At 41.6% G+C, this 16,317-nt stretch overlaps 1 protein-coding gene across 14 annotated transcripts in view; it reads left to right on the forward strand.

Moving 5' to 3' along the window:
- Positions 1 to 12: 12 nt before the first annotated feature.
- The window catches only part of ablim2 (actin binding LIM protein family, member 2), a 55,580-nt gene continuing 39,275 nt past the window's right edge, over positions 13 to 16,317 (forward strand). For 2 of the 14 annotated variants that reach the window (XM_076999937.1, XM_076999936.1), the window contains exon 1: positions 11,374 to 11,650. In XM_076999937.1, coding sequence (XP_076856052.1) covers positions 11,635 to 11,650 — 16 coding nt within the window. In that variant the 5' untranslated portion in view covers positions 11,374 to 11,634. Of the gene's footprint in view, positions 231 to 3,096; positions 3,163 to 11,368; positions 11,651 to 16,317 lie in introns of those variants that run through there. The other 12 variants (XM_076999935.1, XM_076999933.1, XM_076999932.1 and 9 more) reach the window with 12 other exon arrangements.

A 16,317-nucleotide genomic window follows, 5' to 3' on the forward strand; every position in this document is an offset into this window, starting at 1 on the left:
CACTCGCGCGGCGGGCGCCCAGATTCTCTGACACACACCACACTGACTTTAATATTGCAATAGAAGCAGTGCTGCTCACGATCATCACGCTGAAACTGGTGGCGTTCTCGGCTGCGAACATCTTTGCACTGGAGTAAGCGTTGAAGCGCGCCGATGCCGTTGCAGTAAGGATATCGGCTACAGCGCAATCCTCATCTGTGGCGACAGATCGGGCAGAGCGATGAACACCGGTGAGTCCTGCTAGTGGTATTACACCATTAATATGGATGAAATAGATGCGGCAAGTTATTTTGCAATCGACCTGTTTTGTCTTGTTGGACGGTGCAGTGTTAGGCGTGCAGACGTCTGATGCCACGATAGTGAACTGCAGGCCAGCTCTCTGGTTGCGCAATTTCGGATAGTAGTGCAACCGGTATGGTTATTTTCGTGGCATAATTTGCCCCTTGCACCGTGGATATCTTATGTGCATGTCATTTTTGCTGAGTGGAACCGATATCCAGCGGTCAGCAGTTACCTAGGGTCATTTCGCACTGCAGTATATTACGAAAGTGCCTAATGTGCTTCGATAAGACTCCGTCGCGCAGACCGGTGGCGTCTGGCTTTGCGCCTTTAGTTAGATTTAACATATTCACTCTGATGGGGAATGTGGCAAAGTCGTTATAGGAAGGTTGCACGTCAAGTAACAACGAAATGCAATGGGGTGTAGCAGACCAATGTTTTAACACTGCGCTAGTGTGATGTAAAAGAAGTCCATGATCACCACAATCTGTTGCTTAGAGGGTCTTTTCACCTACAGGCCCATGTGTGTTCATCCAGCGAAGGCAAGGGACGTGTATGAAAGTGGTGTGACCTAATGTGCTAAACAGTGATTTAGTTAGCTAGCCATCATGTTTGGTAGCACAGGAGTGCTGAGCATGGTCTAAGTAAGACCAGGTATTAGCCAGTTTAGCAGATAGATCAGTCAATGGAGTCTGGACTCACAGCACTCACACTGTAAAATTCATCCTTATTCATACATCCAGTGCCACTAAAATCCCTCTTTTCTGTACACTGTCAGTGCATAATGTTTTTGTTGTTATTTATTATTTATCTGATGACAAATGTACCTGTTTTGGAGTAGGGAGCCCAGAGGTCTGCTTGAGGCTATGTGAGCTCATAGCATCAGTCCTTTCAATATATTTGAGCAGTCTCAGCTAGCACTGCTGGTGTGGACAGTCTCCTGACTTTGACACAGATCTAGACATAGTTCATAAAACCTGTTTGAATAGTTATATTGTTTGTAAGAAGCCCTACTCTCTGAGTGTGTGTGGTGCTTGTGGTGGTAGTGGAGGGGTTATTGCATAAGCAGTGTCTCAGTATGTTCTGATAGCTGCATGCAGGAGTCCACAGCTGGTGTTGACAAAAAGAGAAACAGAAGATAACACTAGTCTGTTGCTTGTGATAAGTCAGTATGTGGCATGGAGAGAGAGAGAGAGAGAGAGAGAGAGAGGACATGTATTTGTGTATATATGTGTGTATATATATATATATATATATATATATATATATATATATATATATATATATATATACAGAGAGAGAGACACACACAGAGAGGTAAAGAGATGGAAAAGAGGACAAACAGACAGCAGGAGGAAGATGGAGGTGATTAATTACCACTGAAATGTAGCACTGGTCTGTGACATTTGCATTGTCTTGACTTTTATTTGTTCTGGTGATTAAGGGAATGAATGGCTTCCAGTTGATCTTGTCAGGGAAACAGCCTCCCAAGCAGAGAGCTCCTGGGCATGTTGTTTTTCCACCGTTGACGTACAACAGTGGATACGAGATGCTGGGGCTGAATTAGCGGACGGTGATACCCTTAGCTGCATTACTGTATACATTTGAATTACATGCGTAAAATAGTAAGCACCTATGATGAGGAAAAATTGATAAATCATAATTCTTGATTTTGCTGCATTCCATACTAGTAATGACCTCAGAAGTGTTATTGTGGAGTAATGGACTGAGGAGAAGAGATGCACCATCACTGGCACTTCACTACCATCCATGTTCACTGGGTGGGTGGTTTTATTGCACTGTCATGCTGTGATAGTGTAGTGCTTTGGGCAGGGTGTTGTATTGCAATCATTGCACCTGTTTAATCTTTAATGAAGCTCCTACTTAATGATGGGATGCAAACTCAGGTGTGTGTGTGTGTGTGTGTGTGTGTGTGTGTGTGTGTGTGTGTGTGTGTGTGTGTGTGTGTGTGTGTGTGTGTGTGTGTGTGTGTGTGTGTATGTGTGTTAGTTGTGTTTTTTCTCAAATGTTCCTAAGAAATTGTACTCACCATTTTCTATAACAAGTCATATAACATCAGGCCCTCACCATATCCACCCCACTTATTGGTTTGTTGTTGTTGCTGTTTTTGTAGTTTTAGTGGAGTTCACAGTTTAAAGCAAATATTTCACCAGCAATATCTAGCACTATAATTCAATACAAGCCGCTGTTTACCTCATAGACTACAGATGTAAGTGTGTACGTGGGTTTATGTTTGTTTTGTGTGTGTGTGTGTGTGTGTGTGTGTGTGTGTGTGTGTGTGTGTGTGTGTGTGTGTGTGTGTGTTTGGGTGTGTGTGCTTGTGTGTGCATTTAGGATATTTATTACCTGGATTTTTTATTACATTTTCCATTTTTTAAATTGATATATTCTTATATGGTTATGCACTTGCATTCCATTACTCACATGTTCTGTCCAGTCTGTGAGAGTGTTGAAAGCAGTTTTAGTCTAGAAGTATCTGCCAGTGTATGATGTAAAAGCATTCTGCCCAGGACATTTGACCAAGTCAGTAAAGGTCAGCAAAATGTTGTGTGACTCATGCAGGCTCAATTTGCTTGGCTTTGCCAGCTGGAGGAATGTTCTAGCACTTCTACAGTCAGCTGAATTGTGGGTTGCCAGCACACACAGGCAGAAACCCTCATTTGTACACTTCTACACTCTTCCTATTGTAGACATTTGATTCCTTTTCCTTTGGGGTTTTATGTAGGTCTCAACAAAAAAAGAAACCTATAAATATCTCTGTTCACTCCTCTGCCTGTATTCATCACTACTTCACAGTGCCTCCACCAGACTAGCAGAGGTCTCACCATAACAGTCAGCAAAGAACAAGACTGAAAGACAGAGGTGAGCTTTTCAGATCAAAGTTTGTCACTACTGTTAGTCAATACAGATGTGTTAATTCCATGATGAAACATTTCTGTCTTGATGTGTGGTCTTTCTGACTGACAGTGATACATAAGGTAGTGTCACTGAATGGATTCATGAGTTTGACAACTATGGAATCACTTGTTATAGTGATTACATCCATTAACATCTCAATCCAATTGAACTCCAGTGGGAGATTTGGACCAGCATTTTAGATAATGCTCTCCATCATTAACATCAAACATCAGCATCTAAGTAACTGAGGATACTGTACCATAACAGTTCTTATGACATTTCTGAGTGTACTTGGTGGGAAGCTCTGATAGAACAATATCACAGTACTTTATTCTGAGCCCTCTCACATTATCCAGAACATTCTAACATTATCCAGAACTTTCTAACATTATTCAGAACCTTTGTACATTATCCAGAGCCCTCTCACATTATCCAATAACATCATACATTATCCAAAACCTTCTTAGATTATGCAGAGCCCCCTTGCATTCTCATCCGGGATATGTTTCACTGTCATCGGGCCCATGAACAATTCAGTGACAGTCCACATTTCTGAGGTGTGTCCCTTCCATCACATTCCCTCACATGACGTGATCATTACTGCACATGGCGTGACCTGCAAATGAGATGGGATGGGCAGAATACATATGTTTTCTACTTTTAATTTTCTGTCTAAATGTTTCTTCCTATGGAAATCCTTTGTTTGAATTGTAGGCCTACTTGTAACTGCGGCTCAAAAAGCTAAAAAACCAAAATCAAGCTAAAAAAAAGCTCAAATGTTCCGTTTCCCTTTCCCCATGCACACTTGTTACTAATCCATGAGCATCACTGGTGACTCTTGAGGGGCAGTTATGACTTGTGTGTGATCTGTGTGTGTTTTGAAGACATTGCAATCTGTTTTTGAGTCGCTTTTGTGAGACAGATGCATTTTGGTGAACTGTGTTTTGTATTTTTGTTAAAGGTTTTGGAAAAAAATGCATTTAATTTCAGAAATGTTTGAGCATTGGTTTTTCTCAGACTGAGAATGTTCCAGTGCAAGCCTCAAGTGCAGCACAGCAAGCCCCTTCCCCTCCGACCATGGTTACCAAGTGACATGAGATGCAGGAATTCAACGTGCCCATGGCAGCCAGAATGTGCCGTCTATGTGTCAAAGTGACTGGCCAGGCTGGGTTTCTCACTGTTTGATATTTGCTGGTATTTGTGTCACCTGCAGCACAACAATATTGAGGACAGGACAGCTGTGTCTTTTTCTGTGTCGCTGTGTCTTCCTCCCAGTGTCTCTGCTTAATTGCGGACTGGGAGAAGGAGGCGTGGCTTTCACCCCGCCAGCTCTGACCACACCTCAGATCTCTGCAAGCGTACCAGAGCGTCCCAGGGAGAAATTGGATGTGCGTGAATTCTGTTCTGGAAACTGATGTTGTTAGCCTATTATACGCTCCGTATGTCAGAGATGCATTATCAATGATTTAGAGAGAGAGAGAGAGAGAGAGAGAGAGAGAGAGAGAGAGAGAGAGAGAGAGAGAGAGAGAGAGCTATTGATAATTGATAAGTGAACATCACTGCTGTACATTAACGTCAGGTTGTATGGATGACACATATGATAGTAAATAGTAGTAAATTATTTATCTGAGCTACTATTGGCTACTATATACATTTTCATTGTCCTCTGTCTCTCTTTCTCAGCCAGTTCCATTCTCCTTTAGTCCAGGGAATGAGAGTGGTTCTCTGAATGTTGTTCATTACTAATAATCAGTGTTGGGAACGTTACTCTAAAAAAGTAATTAGTTATAGTTACTCACTACTTGTTCAAAAACGTAACTGAGTTAGTAACTGAATTACTCTATAATAAAAGTAACTCGTTACCAGGGAAAGTAACTATTTGTGTTACAGTTCAAAAAAGGTTATATGCCAATGAATAAGGATTTCTTTGAAAAAGCAGTTTTCACAGTCAGATAAAATCCTTTTGTGACGTCGGGTGCAGCGCGAAGGATGAGACACAAATCCCGGCTTGGTCACAGACGTCACGTTTATTGTGACACAGAATAGCGCAGTATGCGCACGTTTAAACACGTAACATAGACCTGAAACGTTCAGACTTAGACAACGTTCACAGAGAACATTCAGACTCAGAGCACAGGACACTGCGCGAGCGCACATTAAATAGACAAACCACATTAGCCCCGCGTGATTACGAGACGATGCACAGGTGAGACGGATATTCACAAGACATAACCGCACCCACAGACAACCACAGACGCAGACGAGTACACGTGGACCACGTAAACACACGCCCAAAAGGGAGGGGCTGGGGTCCTCACTGTGACACCTTTAATATCCCAAATCTTTGTAAAAAAAAATAAAAATAAAAATAGTAAACAGTTACACTATATAAAGTGCATTTACATCTATCAAATAAAATTAAATTCTCTCAATCTGAGACAACTGGTTTGTTCACAACAGAAGTAAACTTAACAATAAAACCTCTATTCTTAATTAAATAAATCAAATACCCAGTCTGGTAGACATTCAGGAACTTCAAGTAAACACTCATGAAACTAAACAAATGAAATGGTGAAATTATCAATCTGTGATGCTCAGTCATGGTTTTGTCAGTCAGTCAAGACTGTCACATGATCTAAAGGTTTTGCTCAAAGTAACAGATTGGGTCAAACTAATACTTGTTTTAATTACTATATTAATATATTGAAATTGTAGTTTGAAATTTATAAGAATATGTTTTGTCCATATTGTGTAAGCCTGCTTAGGTTAGGTATAAGCAAGGATCACAGAAGGATTTGTTGTGTGAAACCTTTCCACAAATGTAAATTACAGGAGTTTATGTGTGTACATATTTGAGACAGCAAGGATGAGAGAGAGTGAGAGTGACAAAGTGAGAATGACGGAGTGAGAGTGACAGAGAGAGTGAGAGTGACATAGAGAGTGAGAGTGACAGAGTGAGTGAGAGTGATAGAGTGAGAGTGAAAAGAGAGAGTGAGAGTGACAGAGTGAGAGTGAAAAGAGAAAATGACACCATGGTTTGAACAGTGGATGCAGAAGTAGTTGAATTTTGCTGTATTTCAGCAGGCACCTCCCTGCTGGGGTTTCATCAGCGTTGAGAAGGTGTGAGGTACAGGAAGGACTTTCAGCTCCAGCTCATCTCAGGAAGCTTGAATCACATCCCGCTCCTCAGGGTTTACTGGGCTGTACTGGAACATGATGAGATGTTTGGCAACCACAATATCAACAACACAATCACTGACTTCACTTTCTAACAATTTGTCGCTATGTCCAAAGCAAGGTTTTTCTTTAAGATGTTTTTAATAATTCTTCTCATTATGGTCTTGTGCAACACATTATTCAGGTATGCAGAAATAAGGTCAAAATGCCGGCGTACCGTAGTTACCGAGGGGCTGATCTTGGGTGCAGGCTGTGTGAAGTCATGCGCTTTAAACAGTATGGGTGCGGGTCTGGACCACGGCTTCAGGAAGTTGTTGTGATGGGCAGGGTGCGCAACTAAAAAGGAAGCGATCACGCCAAGTCTCAGGGAAAGAGGATGGTTTAATAGAAAGTGTGCAAACCAAAAACCCGTGCATTGTTCCAAATGAAGGAAATAATAACCAGCAGTCAACTGGTACAAAGACAAGACATATATAGACGAACAAACGACCCTCAGGTGAGACGGATCACGGGTCCCGCCCACCTGAGGGACGAACATCACGTGACCAAAACAGGACCGCTGCCGCTGTAAACGGGGGCGACCGGCAGGGCCCCCCCCCCACAACGTGACAGTTGTCCGTGTGTTCAGCAGATTATTTGATTGAAACTGTAAAAAAAAAGCTGTCCAACAAAGGCTGTCTCAACAACAAGGTAAATCAAATTCTTGTATATTTTTGTTGCAACAAAATATATTGTGATACATTTAAAGAGCATCATAATATTAGAAGGCATAAAAATATGTTCCCATACTATAAATCCTTATTTTATCATGAATCATTTCTAAGTATTGCTGTAAGGGCGTATGCTTAAACGTGTTCACATTGTTTATGATAGTGGTAATTTTATTGCTCATCATAGGAGTTATATGTCATACTAGTAATGAATGCATGTGCTTTCCTTCCTATCTGATGGTGGTTTAGTGTACTAATTGACTCCATAATGTATTACTTGTACATACTTGTCTGAAGGCCACTCCTTCATCCATGTGTTCCCCAGAGCTGTTGGAAAGCCAGACGTGTGTTTGCTGAGGCTGGTTCCTTAGGAGCCATGTTGTCTTTCCTGCTGTATTGATCTCCCTGTCCACTTTAAGCAGTCTAAACTAAACAGGAATCCCCTGAATAACCTCTTGCACAAGCAGACATCGATACACACCCACTGGATAACACAGAGACTTAGGCCCAAGACCCAGCACTACACGTTATCTAATCACACAGTGGCAGAGGAATAGAGCTTGAGTGAATTGTGCACAGTGTTGGGAATGTTACTTTTAAAAAGTAACTGAGTTAGTAACTTAATTACTCTATAATAAAAGTAACTCGTTACCAGGGAAAGTAACTATTTGCATTACAGTAAAAAAAAAGTTATATGCCAATGAATAAGGATTTTTTGAAAAAGCAGTTTTCACAGTCAGTTGAAATGAGTAGATCAGAAAGGTGTTTAACTTTTGATATTTATTGCACATCAACAGACCAGTGCAGGATAAAATCTCAAATTTTTGAAAAAAAAAAGCAAAAGTACACTATATATACATTTACATCTATCAAATTAAATTAAATTATCTCAACCTGAGACAACTGGTTTGTTCACAACAGAAGTAAACTTAACAATAAAACCTCTATTCTTAATTAAATAAATCAAATACCCAGTTTTCTTCGGCTTCCTCCTGACTCGCCATTTCTGCCTCTTCTCCGTTTGTGTCGTGTGTCACTGGTGTGCTTCGGCACGCGTGTAAAAACACTGGCTCTAATTGACTACCATAACGCTGCGTTAGCCAATCGCTTACTGACTTGTTAAGTTAAACAGGTGTTACACCGAGAACTGTGACCTATCGAGATCTGTTACTCCTCACTAGCCTGGGGAGGGGTCCGCTCGGATTACTGTTAGTATATCAATATATAGTAACGCACCGCTTTTAATGACCAGTAACGTCAACGGCGTTGTAACGACAGGAAAAGTAATTAATTATATTATCCCGTTACTGACAAAATGACGCAGTTACCTATAACTGCGTTATTCGCAACACTGATTGTGCAATATGCTTTTTTTGAAGGTTGAAATCTGGCAGTTTCTCTTGCATCCTTGTAGAACAATGCCTCTTCCATGCCACTTTCTTTTTTCCATGATCTTCTGAATCCCAGTTAACTGAGCTAGAACATCTGGACTATCCTATTCTACCAGAGCTGGGAGTTCCTCTGTGCAAACTGACATAAACTAGTGTTCTGTTTGTTGTTATTTAGTATTTTTGAATAACTCTCTCCCCCTGTATGGCTCACACCAATCTGCTCTGAGCAACACACTGTAAAGTTCAGCTGTGGGTTGGAAGGAAGACAACTCACTCTGGCTACCATTGCAATGTCCAGTTTGACATGCAGTTGTTATGTCCAATCACTGGTTGTCCAACACATCACTTTTCCTCGACATTGCATCAGTGTGAAAAGTCTGTAAAACAATGAAAGGAAAAAAGTCTGGCTGACGGAACGAAAGAAACGAAGACCTGTTTCCTTTTCCAAACCCCAGGGAATGTAGCAATTAAATGAACTGAATGTGTGAAAAGGTTGAAGCTTCACAAATGCCAAAGCATTAGTCATGTCTCAGAGTTTTCATTAGGAGAGACTGCACAGATGTGTGAGCTCATAAGAGGGGCACTGATGATAAACCTCTCACTATCATAACCAGCCTCTGCCTCTTAGCCAATGAGAAGGACGAGTCTCAAAGGAAAGGAATACTTTCACCAGGTTGACATAAAATTAACTGAATTTTGCTCAGTGATGAAACACAAATTTCTACATCGTTGGAGTATAAAATTATATACTCTCGTACCCCAGATTAAATTTTAACATTGGCTTACATAGGATTATCTTTTACCTATGACTATTCTATTCTAGAATTTTGGGGGGATTCATTCAGAACTGTTATTTTTATGTAAAGAACAATTGCATTTAATACACTGCAGTGCTATTATGGCTAGTTTTTTACGGTGTTTATAATTTATTTCAGAGTAACGTGCAAATCACCTGAATTCAACTGATGCACGCTACAAATAACCTCATGGAATTCAGATTTAAAATACTCTTGAAAATGCTCATTGTCAACAGGCTTCATATCGGTACCACTGTGACTTGTTAATTAACCTGTAATTGTTTTGTGGACTTCTAGTGAAATTGGTTTAGTTAGTGTTTAGTGTTTGAATGGAGTGGTGTTTGTTATGGAGTTAGTTCCTATTGTAAAAGCCTATGTTTGATAAGTATATGTTTTCATAGCAAAGCATTGCAAGCTGATCAGAGGCAGAGGTGTTTTAACCTGCCTGTGGACCCTAGAGGCTACAGCTGGTTGTCAGCCCACTGCTGTAGTATCAACAAAATGCAACACAACACAATGCAACACAACCAAGTTATCTCCAGGTTAATATAAGCAGATTACCCAAGCAATAGTGGGGACAGAACATTTTACAGTAGCACATAGATACTAATCACCGATGTAGGGTTAGTGAATGAGTTCAATATTCATACTTATTTTTATGTTATTCAGCTGGGTATCAATAGTTCTGCAATTAGCATTGTGGATGATGTTGGCTAACACATAATTCCTGCACGTTTCACAGCCCTCATGTGCAGACGTGAACATTTTCATGTGTACAGTCACTGTAACCTTGACTAAATGGGTCTGAATGTTCAGTCGTTTTTCCAAAAATCTTGCAGGCCACTCACTTTAGAAGCAGAGTAACCCAGCCACTCTCTGAGCTGACATTCACTGTGGCTTAATTTGCCACTGAAGAAAATAATAGAAACAGAGCACCTTGACGCTTACGTTGGCATTCAGAAGCAGAAGAGTCAGCAGGTCTGTTCTGACAGGATTCTGGCCCTTTTTTGGCCCAGTGAACATGCAAGCTCTTGTCTACTTTAAAGGATGAGCATACACTCGTTTAAAACCTTTAAAAAGAATAATCCATGAAAAAAGACTTAAAAATCCTAGAACAAATCCGGCTAGGATACCATCTTGTAGAATCATGACTTAAAAGTACCAAAATGGATGTTAAGTGAGGCTACACTGATATTAACCTGAGTAAAACAGTCTGTGCTAGGTTAAGTTATTGTGCAATGAGGTCTATGTAATTGATCACTGTCCACAAAGCTAGCCATTTCTGTCTATTTCTAGCCATTTCTAGCTCTTGTCTACTTTCATTTTCTTTTCTGGTTTAAAAATCTAATCCTGTCATTCCATAATTGTTTGTGAATGAGTATTTGGTGCCTGAATGTATAATTTTTTGTATTTGCATATGTTTACTTTATATATTATATTATATTATATTATATTATATTATATTATATTATATTATATTATCATTACTTATTTATTAGAAAATTAGCCTAGATTGAAGCTCACAGGAGTTCGAGTAACAATAACAAAAAAAGTGCTGTGTAGGCCTAATAGATAAGAGGTAAGTGCAGTCTCTTGAGCTACATATAGTACCCTGGATCTTTAATGGGCATTAATGGGGTTTAATGGGGCCAACCTACTTAATAGGACATGCGTCCTGACATTTCATGCACAACCTTGACTGTCATGCATGCTGCAGAGTTCTGTGCATGCACTGAAATTATGTAGGTTATGACTATGAAAAATGACAGGAGCTTTTCATCGTCAGAGAAATTATTTAAGAAAATATTAATGTGGGCTTGATTAGTGAACGTTCTCGCCTCATGAGTAGAGATGACTTTGCTATATGCATGGCCAAACTATGCTTTAGTCCCCACTAAGACGCAAGGTTTAGGAGCGTTATACAATTTCATGTAATTCAACCGCACTTTAAAAGTGATAATTGCCGATTGGTTCAGAAGGTACCCACAATACTCGTCCGCGCTCGCCCAAATTACGTTTATTAACTTGCTTTGAGCTGAACAAACTATTTGGGCTTTGGAATATTCTATTTATATTATATTGCTGCAAGTTCTTGACTGTAAGTCAGGCGGTAACACGCTCTTGGAGTGTCTTTGGGGAGTCATATGACCCGACGTTCATTCGCGTGTTAGTGTGCAGCGGCGCGTTCACGGTTAGGAGCGCGTCTTCACCAGAACACTGTCACCTCCACTCACAACCACAATCCAGCCATACGACTATGTGTCAAACAGCCGCGCAACAGTAACATACGCTCGGACATTCGTACAGTAAACCAAAGTTTGACTGGATTTATTTATAACTGAGATCTAAAAAAGAAAAGCAATGCCCGAGGAGAAAGGTAGGTTACTACTGCGCCCGTGACGCTCCTGTGTGATTATATTGTTATTTACGGATAGCTGATGTTGGTGTGGGTTGCATGGGCTACATACCACACTGTTGCTCGAGTAGCAATTCGTGCTGCATATTTGGTTGCTTTTGCAATTTATTGAGCACAAAGAGGCAATGACACTGAACGTCAAATTAAGACGCGTTTTAACAGCGACATGTGCTGTAAATGAAGATTAAGGATGTCACGTATTTATTATTAAAGAAATGTAGGAGTCAGTAGTAAAGTGTGTAAGACTGGGAGGAGGGAAATGCAGCTCAGATGACTCCCACAGAAACGACCATGAAGAGCAAGATGAGTATATGACATAATGAACAGTGTTTTCTACCCCTTTGCCCCTGTGATAGATTAGCTGAAAGCTATTTGTTTTGTCACTAGCACTTCTATCGTGAAGTAGATATAAATTATTTTTAGTAATATAAGTAAAATTGCAGTGCAGGACCCCACCTGGAGAATAAACAATTACACTATCAGGCAGGGTGGCGTACTGCACTATAGGAGCTCTAAAGCAATCTGGACCTTCTGGGCAAGTAGGGCCTGGGCCAACCGTGTGTGTGTGTGTGTGTGTGTGTGTGTGTGTGTGTGTGTGTGTGTGTGTGTGGGGGGGGGGGGGGGGGGGGGTGTAGGGATAGGACATGTGTGAGAGGAGTAGGCAGAGTGATTGTTCGAAGGTGGTTACTGAGGTTTTGATACCTGTGCTGTACACATGGCCATCAAACCTTTTAAAATGTTACTTTGTTGTTCAGGATTCACTCCTCAATTATGTTACCACCATCATTTCATAAGGAGATCCAGTATTTCTATTGCTCGCATCAGAGAATTTCAGAATGCAGTCAGACATTTAGTAGGTTTACGACAGTCTGTCTTAATCAACTACAGAGAGATTCATCTGAGGGTGTCTGAAAGCTTTCAGTTGTTTAATGGTCATGAATCTTCAGCGTGTCCTTCTGACGTGAGTATGTGTGAATCATGCTCTGATCAGCTAGGTGTAAATCCTGACACACTACGAGCTGGCAGCTCAGTATTTATTCATTGTTGGTTCTGATTGTTTTACATCTACAGGGGTAGTGCATCCAAAGCGGCCATTAGTGTGATGTCATGCCAGTTGCTGATGTCACCTGGACCACTTCAATGCTTTTAATTTGAAATGAGGAAATACAGCCAGAAGTGCTTTGCTGAACTAAATATTTAGTTAGTGAATAGGGGACATTTGCTCTTTAGTGGATAAATATAATTGAGCTGTGGTCAAACTAGGTAGGATTTAAAGCTGTTAGTCACAGTTTTGGATTTGATGTCATCACACTGGTAGTGTTTTGAACCAATCAGATTCTTCTGTATCCTATTCAAGGGTACTGGAATGGCAAGTAGCAATGATGTAACAGTTGGAGTTCTTCCAGCAGTTGGAGAGACAGCCCTCATACTGACAGCAGGGGCAGTAAACAAATGCCCCTACCCCTCCTGTGGATGCTGCAGCAATCCTGTACACTACGGCATGGCAGGAGAGAACCACCACCACCCAACACTACAGAACAACAGAAACACTCACGACTACTGTCTACACCAGAGTAGAATAGAATACATCCTGACTGTTCTTTTGTATGTATCGGGATTTCATTTTTCTTTCCTAGTTCTTTTAATACTTATGACAGAGAAATAGATTTGAGTCTTCAAACTAAAATGGATGCATCTTATTTTATATCACCAGAAGTGAATAATTTGCACGGCTGACAGGGCAAACTCACTTCCTCAGTCCCCCAGGGGAAGGCGAGGTCTGAACGTCCATGCCACTTTAGATTCAGTATGTCTCATGCAGTTTTTTATCTGATCATTTATGATATGGAATCTGTGCTATCATAATCAAACTGCACCTTCTCTAACGATCTGTATGATCTACAGACACATAGCAGCAGAGTTTGGCACAAGTGTGTGCAGACCCCACCCCTGTCGCCACTCTGGCAGAGTGCAGGAGAGCCTGGTCATTAACTCCACACCCCAGAGCCTCCAGCTCCGTCTCATTTTAGTCAGCGTGCAGCTCTCAGAGTGGGAGCTACAGAACTGGAATGGCACGCCCAACAGAACTGCACCGTTAGCCTCAGAAACCCATAAATCTCACTGGTGATGTTGGGCTTGGGATGTCCACACACAGCTGCTAGGAAGGGTGAGATGGAGTGCTCAGTTCAGACGTGAGACTCTGCTGTCGTGTTGGTTTAGTGTCCTGGACATAAAATCAACCACAGTCAACCTCGATCAAGCCGTTGCCACAGTAGTAAAGAACTACACCAGCACAGTAGCAAGATACTTTTAAATCAGCAGTTTGAAAAGATGATAGACAACATGATCCTTCAGTGGCAGTGGTAGGTTAGAAAGACCAACACCTGCTGTGATTCATGGACTCCACAGAGTCTTATACTGTGCAATGTAGCAGTGCAGTATTACAATTATGTGAATATTTTTAATCTCTCTGCTTTGTTCCTGTTCATGTTGTAATTGGTAGAATTGTAGTACATGGGGTAACTACAGATTGCTGAAACATTTTCTAGGTGTGACAATTAAATCATATCACATCGTATTTTCCTGCTGCATTTCCTGTGCACTAGATACTGTCTTTGAAAATGTTTTGAAACGTGCTCACGTGCTTCATCTCGGACATGATCTCACGTCTTTGCTGCGCAGCCCTGTTTGTGTTCACATGCTGCTTACTTTTTGGCTGTGTCTACATGAAGACTGAACGTCTTGTTCTGCTGGACACAATCTACGAGCCGACAGACAAGGTCAGCAAGCGTTGTTAGACTCTGCTTGACCTCAGGTCTCAAAAAAGCCACTTTGAGGTCAAATGTGGCAGAAAATGAACTCTGTTAACCCCTGAACGTAAAAGAATGGAGGAGCGAGACTCCCCCGGCACCAGGAGAGAATCTAATGCCGGGTCCAGACTTCACGCTTACGTGGAGGACGTTAAAGCATCTGGTCGGATACACTGAACCCACAGCGCTCTTCAGGGCAGGGCCGTGGCCCTGGCACTACACTAACATCAACATACTATGTTTTTCCCTGATTCCTCCTGACCCAGCACACAGCTCTTCTTTCAGTAAGTACTCTGCGTCGCTGGGTCGGGCAGGGGGCATTAGGACCCTGTGGTGGTAACCCGAGTGCGGGGAAGTGAGGGTCGTGTGTGTGAATGCTCAGAGGAATGCTGCCGGGCAATACAGAATGCCCTTTGAGTTCAGGCAGCCTCCTATTTATAGGAAATCTGCTCAAAGATGGACACTATCACTACCGTTCACCAAAAGGCCTCGGGAGATACCAGGCCGGTGCACTCTGACATGGGTGTCAGTCTGTAACTCCACGCACATGTACATGCATGAGTGTGGCCCGCGTCATTCCCATGATGCACCACTGCCTGTGTCGGATCGCTCCTGTGTTCTGACCTTTGGTAGGTCCAACGGCAGGGGGATTGACAGCAGGAGTTGACGGATGGTGTGAACATCTGTGCCACACAGCTCTGTGTAAGCGGGGACGTGAGTGTCACGCACTAGCAGGCATCCAGCCATTTCATTACAGCTTTAAGGTCTTTACTGCTGCAGCTCTGACCTCACAGCTGCAGTACAGGAGATTTTTAATGCATTTTGATTGTATATAGCAAATCTTTGGAGTTTACAGCAATTCATTTTAATTACATGTGGATTTTGATTAGTCAATAATTAGTTTGATTCGTTAATTTGATTAGTTACCCTGTGATTTGAGCCTTGTTCAGATGAATGTTTCTCATGTTGGTGGTAATCATGGCTGAAGACACTTTACAGAACACACCACCGGGCCCATCTAACTCCACTTATACACCATGCTGAGAGTGGACAAAACTGGATCAAGAACACAGATTTAGGCCTATGAATCTTTATCATTATTTATTGCTGCAAGACATTGTGAAACGTTTCTTTTTCTGCCAGGTTAAAGCAAACCTCAGACTCTGAAGCACCTTTTTCATGAGGATGGCTGACTCTTCTAGCATTCCTTGTCTTTATTGAAAACATCATAGCGAACACCCGTAGGCGCTGTCAACTGTGGGCAGCCCTCCAGTAACCAGACTAGTCGTCTCAGTTCAACGTTGATTACGTTTGCTTTTTTCTTATCGGTATTCACTTGAACTCAATCTAGAAATAACAGATAGAGTCAGGGCTGCTTTGAAAATGATTTAGCCAAAGAAGAAAAGTGCAATTCAATCCGAATGGATGTAAAGGGCCATGTGGCCCCAGCATTTTGGCAGCAGGAACCTCCTATCTCTGGCCCCGCCTCCCATCTCTAGCCCCGCCTAACTTCCTTGGCCCCGCCTCACTTCCCTGGCCCACTTTCCCCTTCTTGGGTGGATTAGCTGGGTTTGTGTTGGGTTTATGCTACAAGGTCTCTGCTGTTTAACAAGCAAACGTGAAGAGAACAAGAAATAATTTTTTAACCTCCAGCCTGTCAATGATCCCAGCATACTCTGAAGTATTTCTGATATAAACCATATATAAGCCAGTGGTTGCTGCAGAAAACAGTTCTCATAATGTTTTAGAAAATATGTTGGTAGGATTGATGCTGTTTTTACATAGCATACTGGTATCAAGTGAATCTATAGTAAATAC

This window comes from Brachyhypopomus gauderio, chromosome 3 (assembly GCF_052324685.1).
Source record: "Brachyhypopomus gauderio isolate BG-103 chromosome 3, BGAUD_0.2, whole genome shotgun sequence".
In the NCBI taxonomy this organism is placed as follows: Eukaryota; Metazoa; Chordata; class Actinopteri; order Gymnotiformes; family Hypopomidae; genus Brachyhypopomus; species Brachyhypopomus gauderio.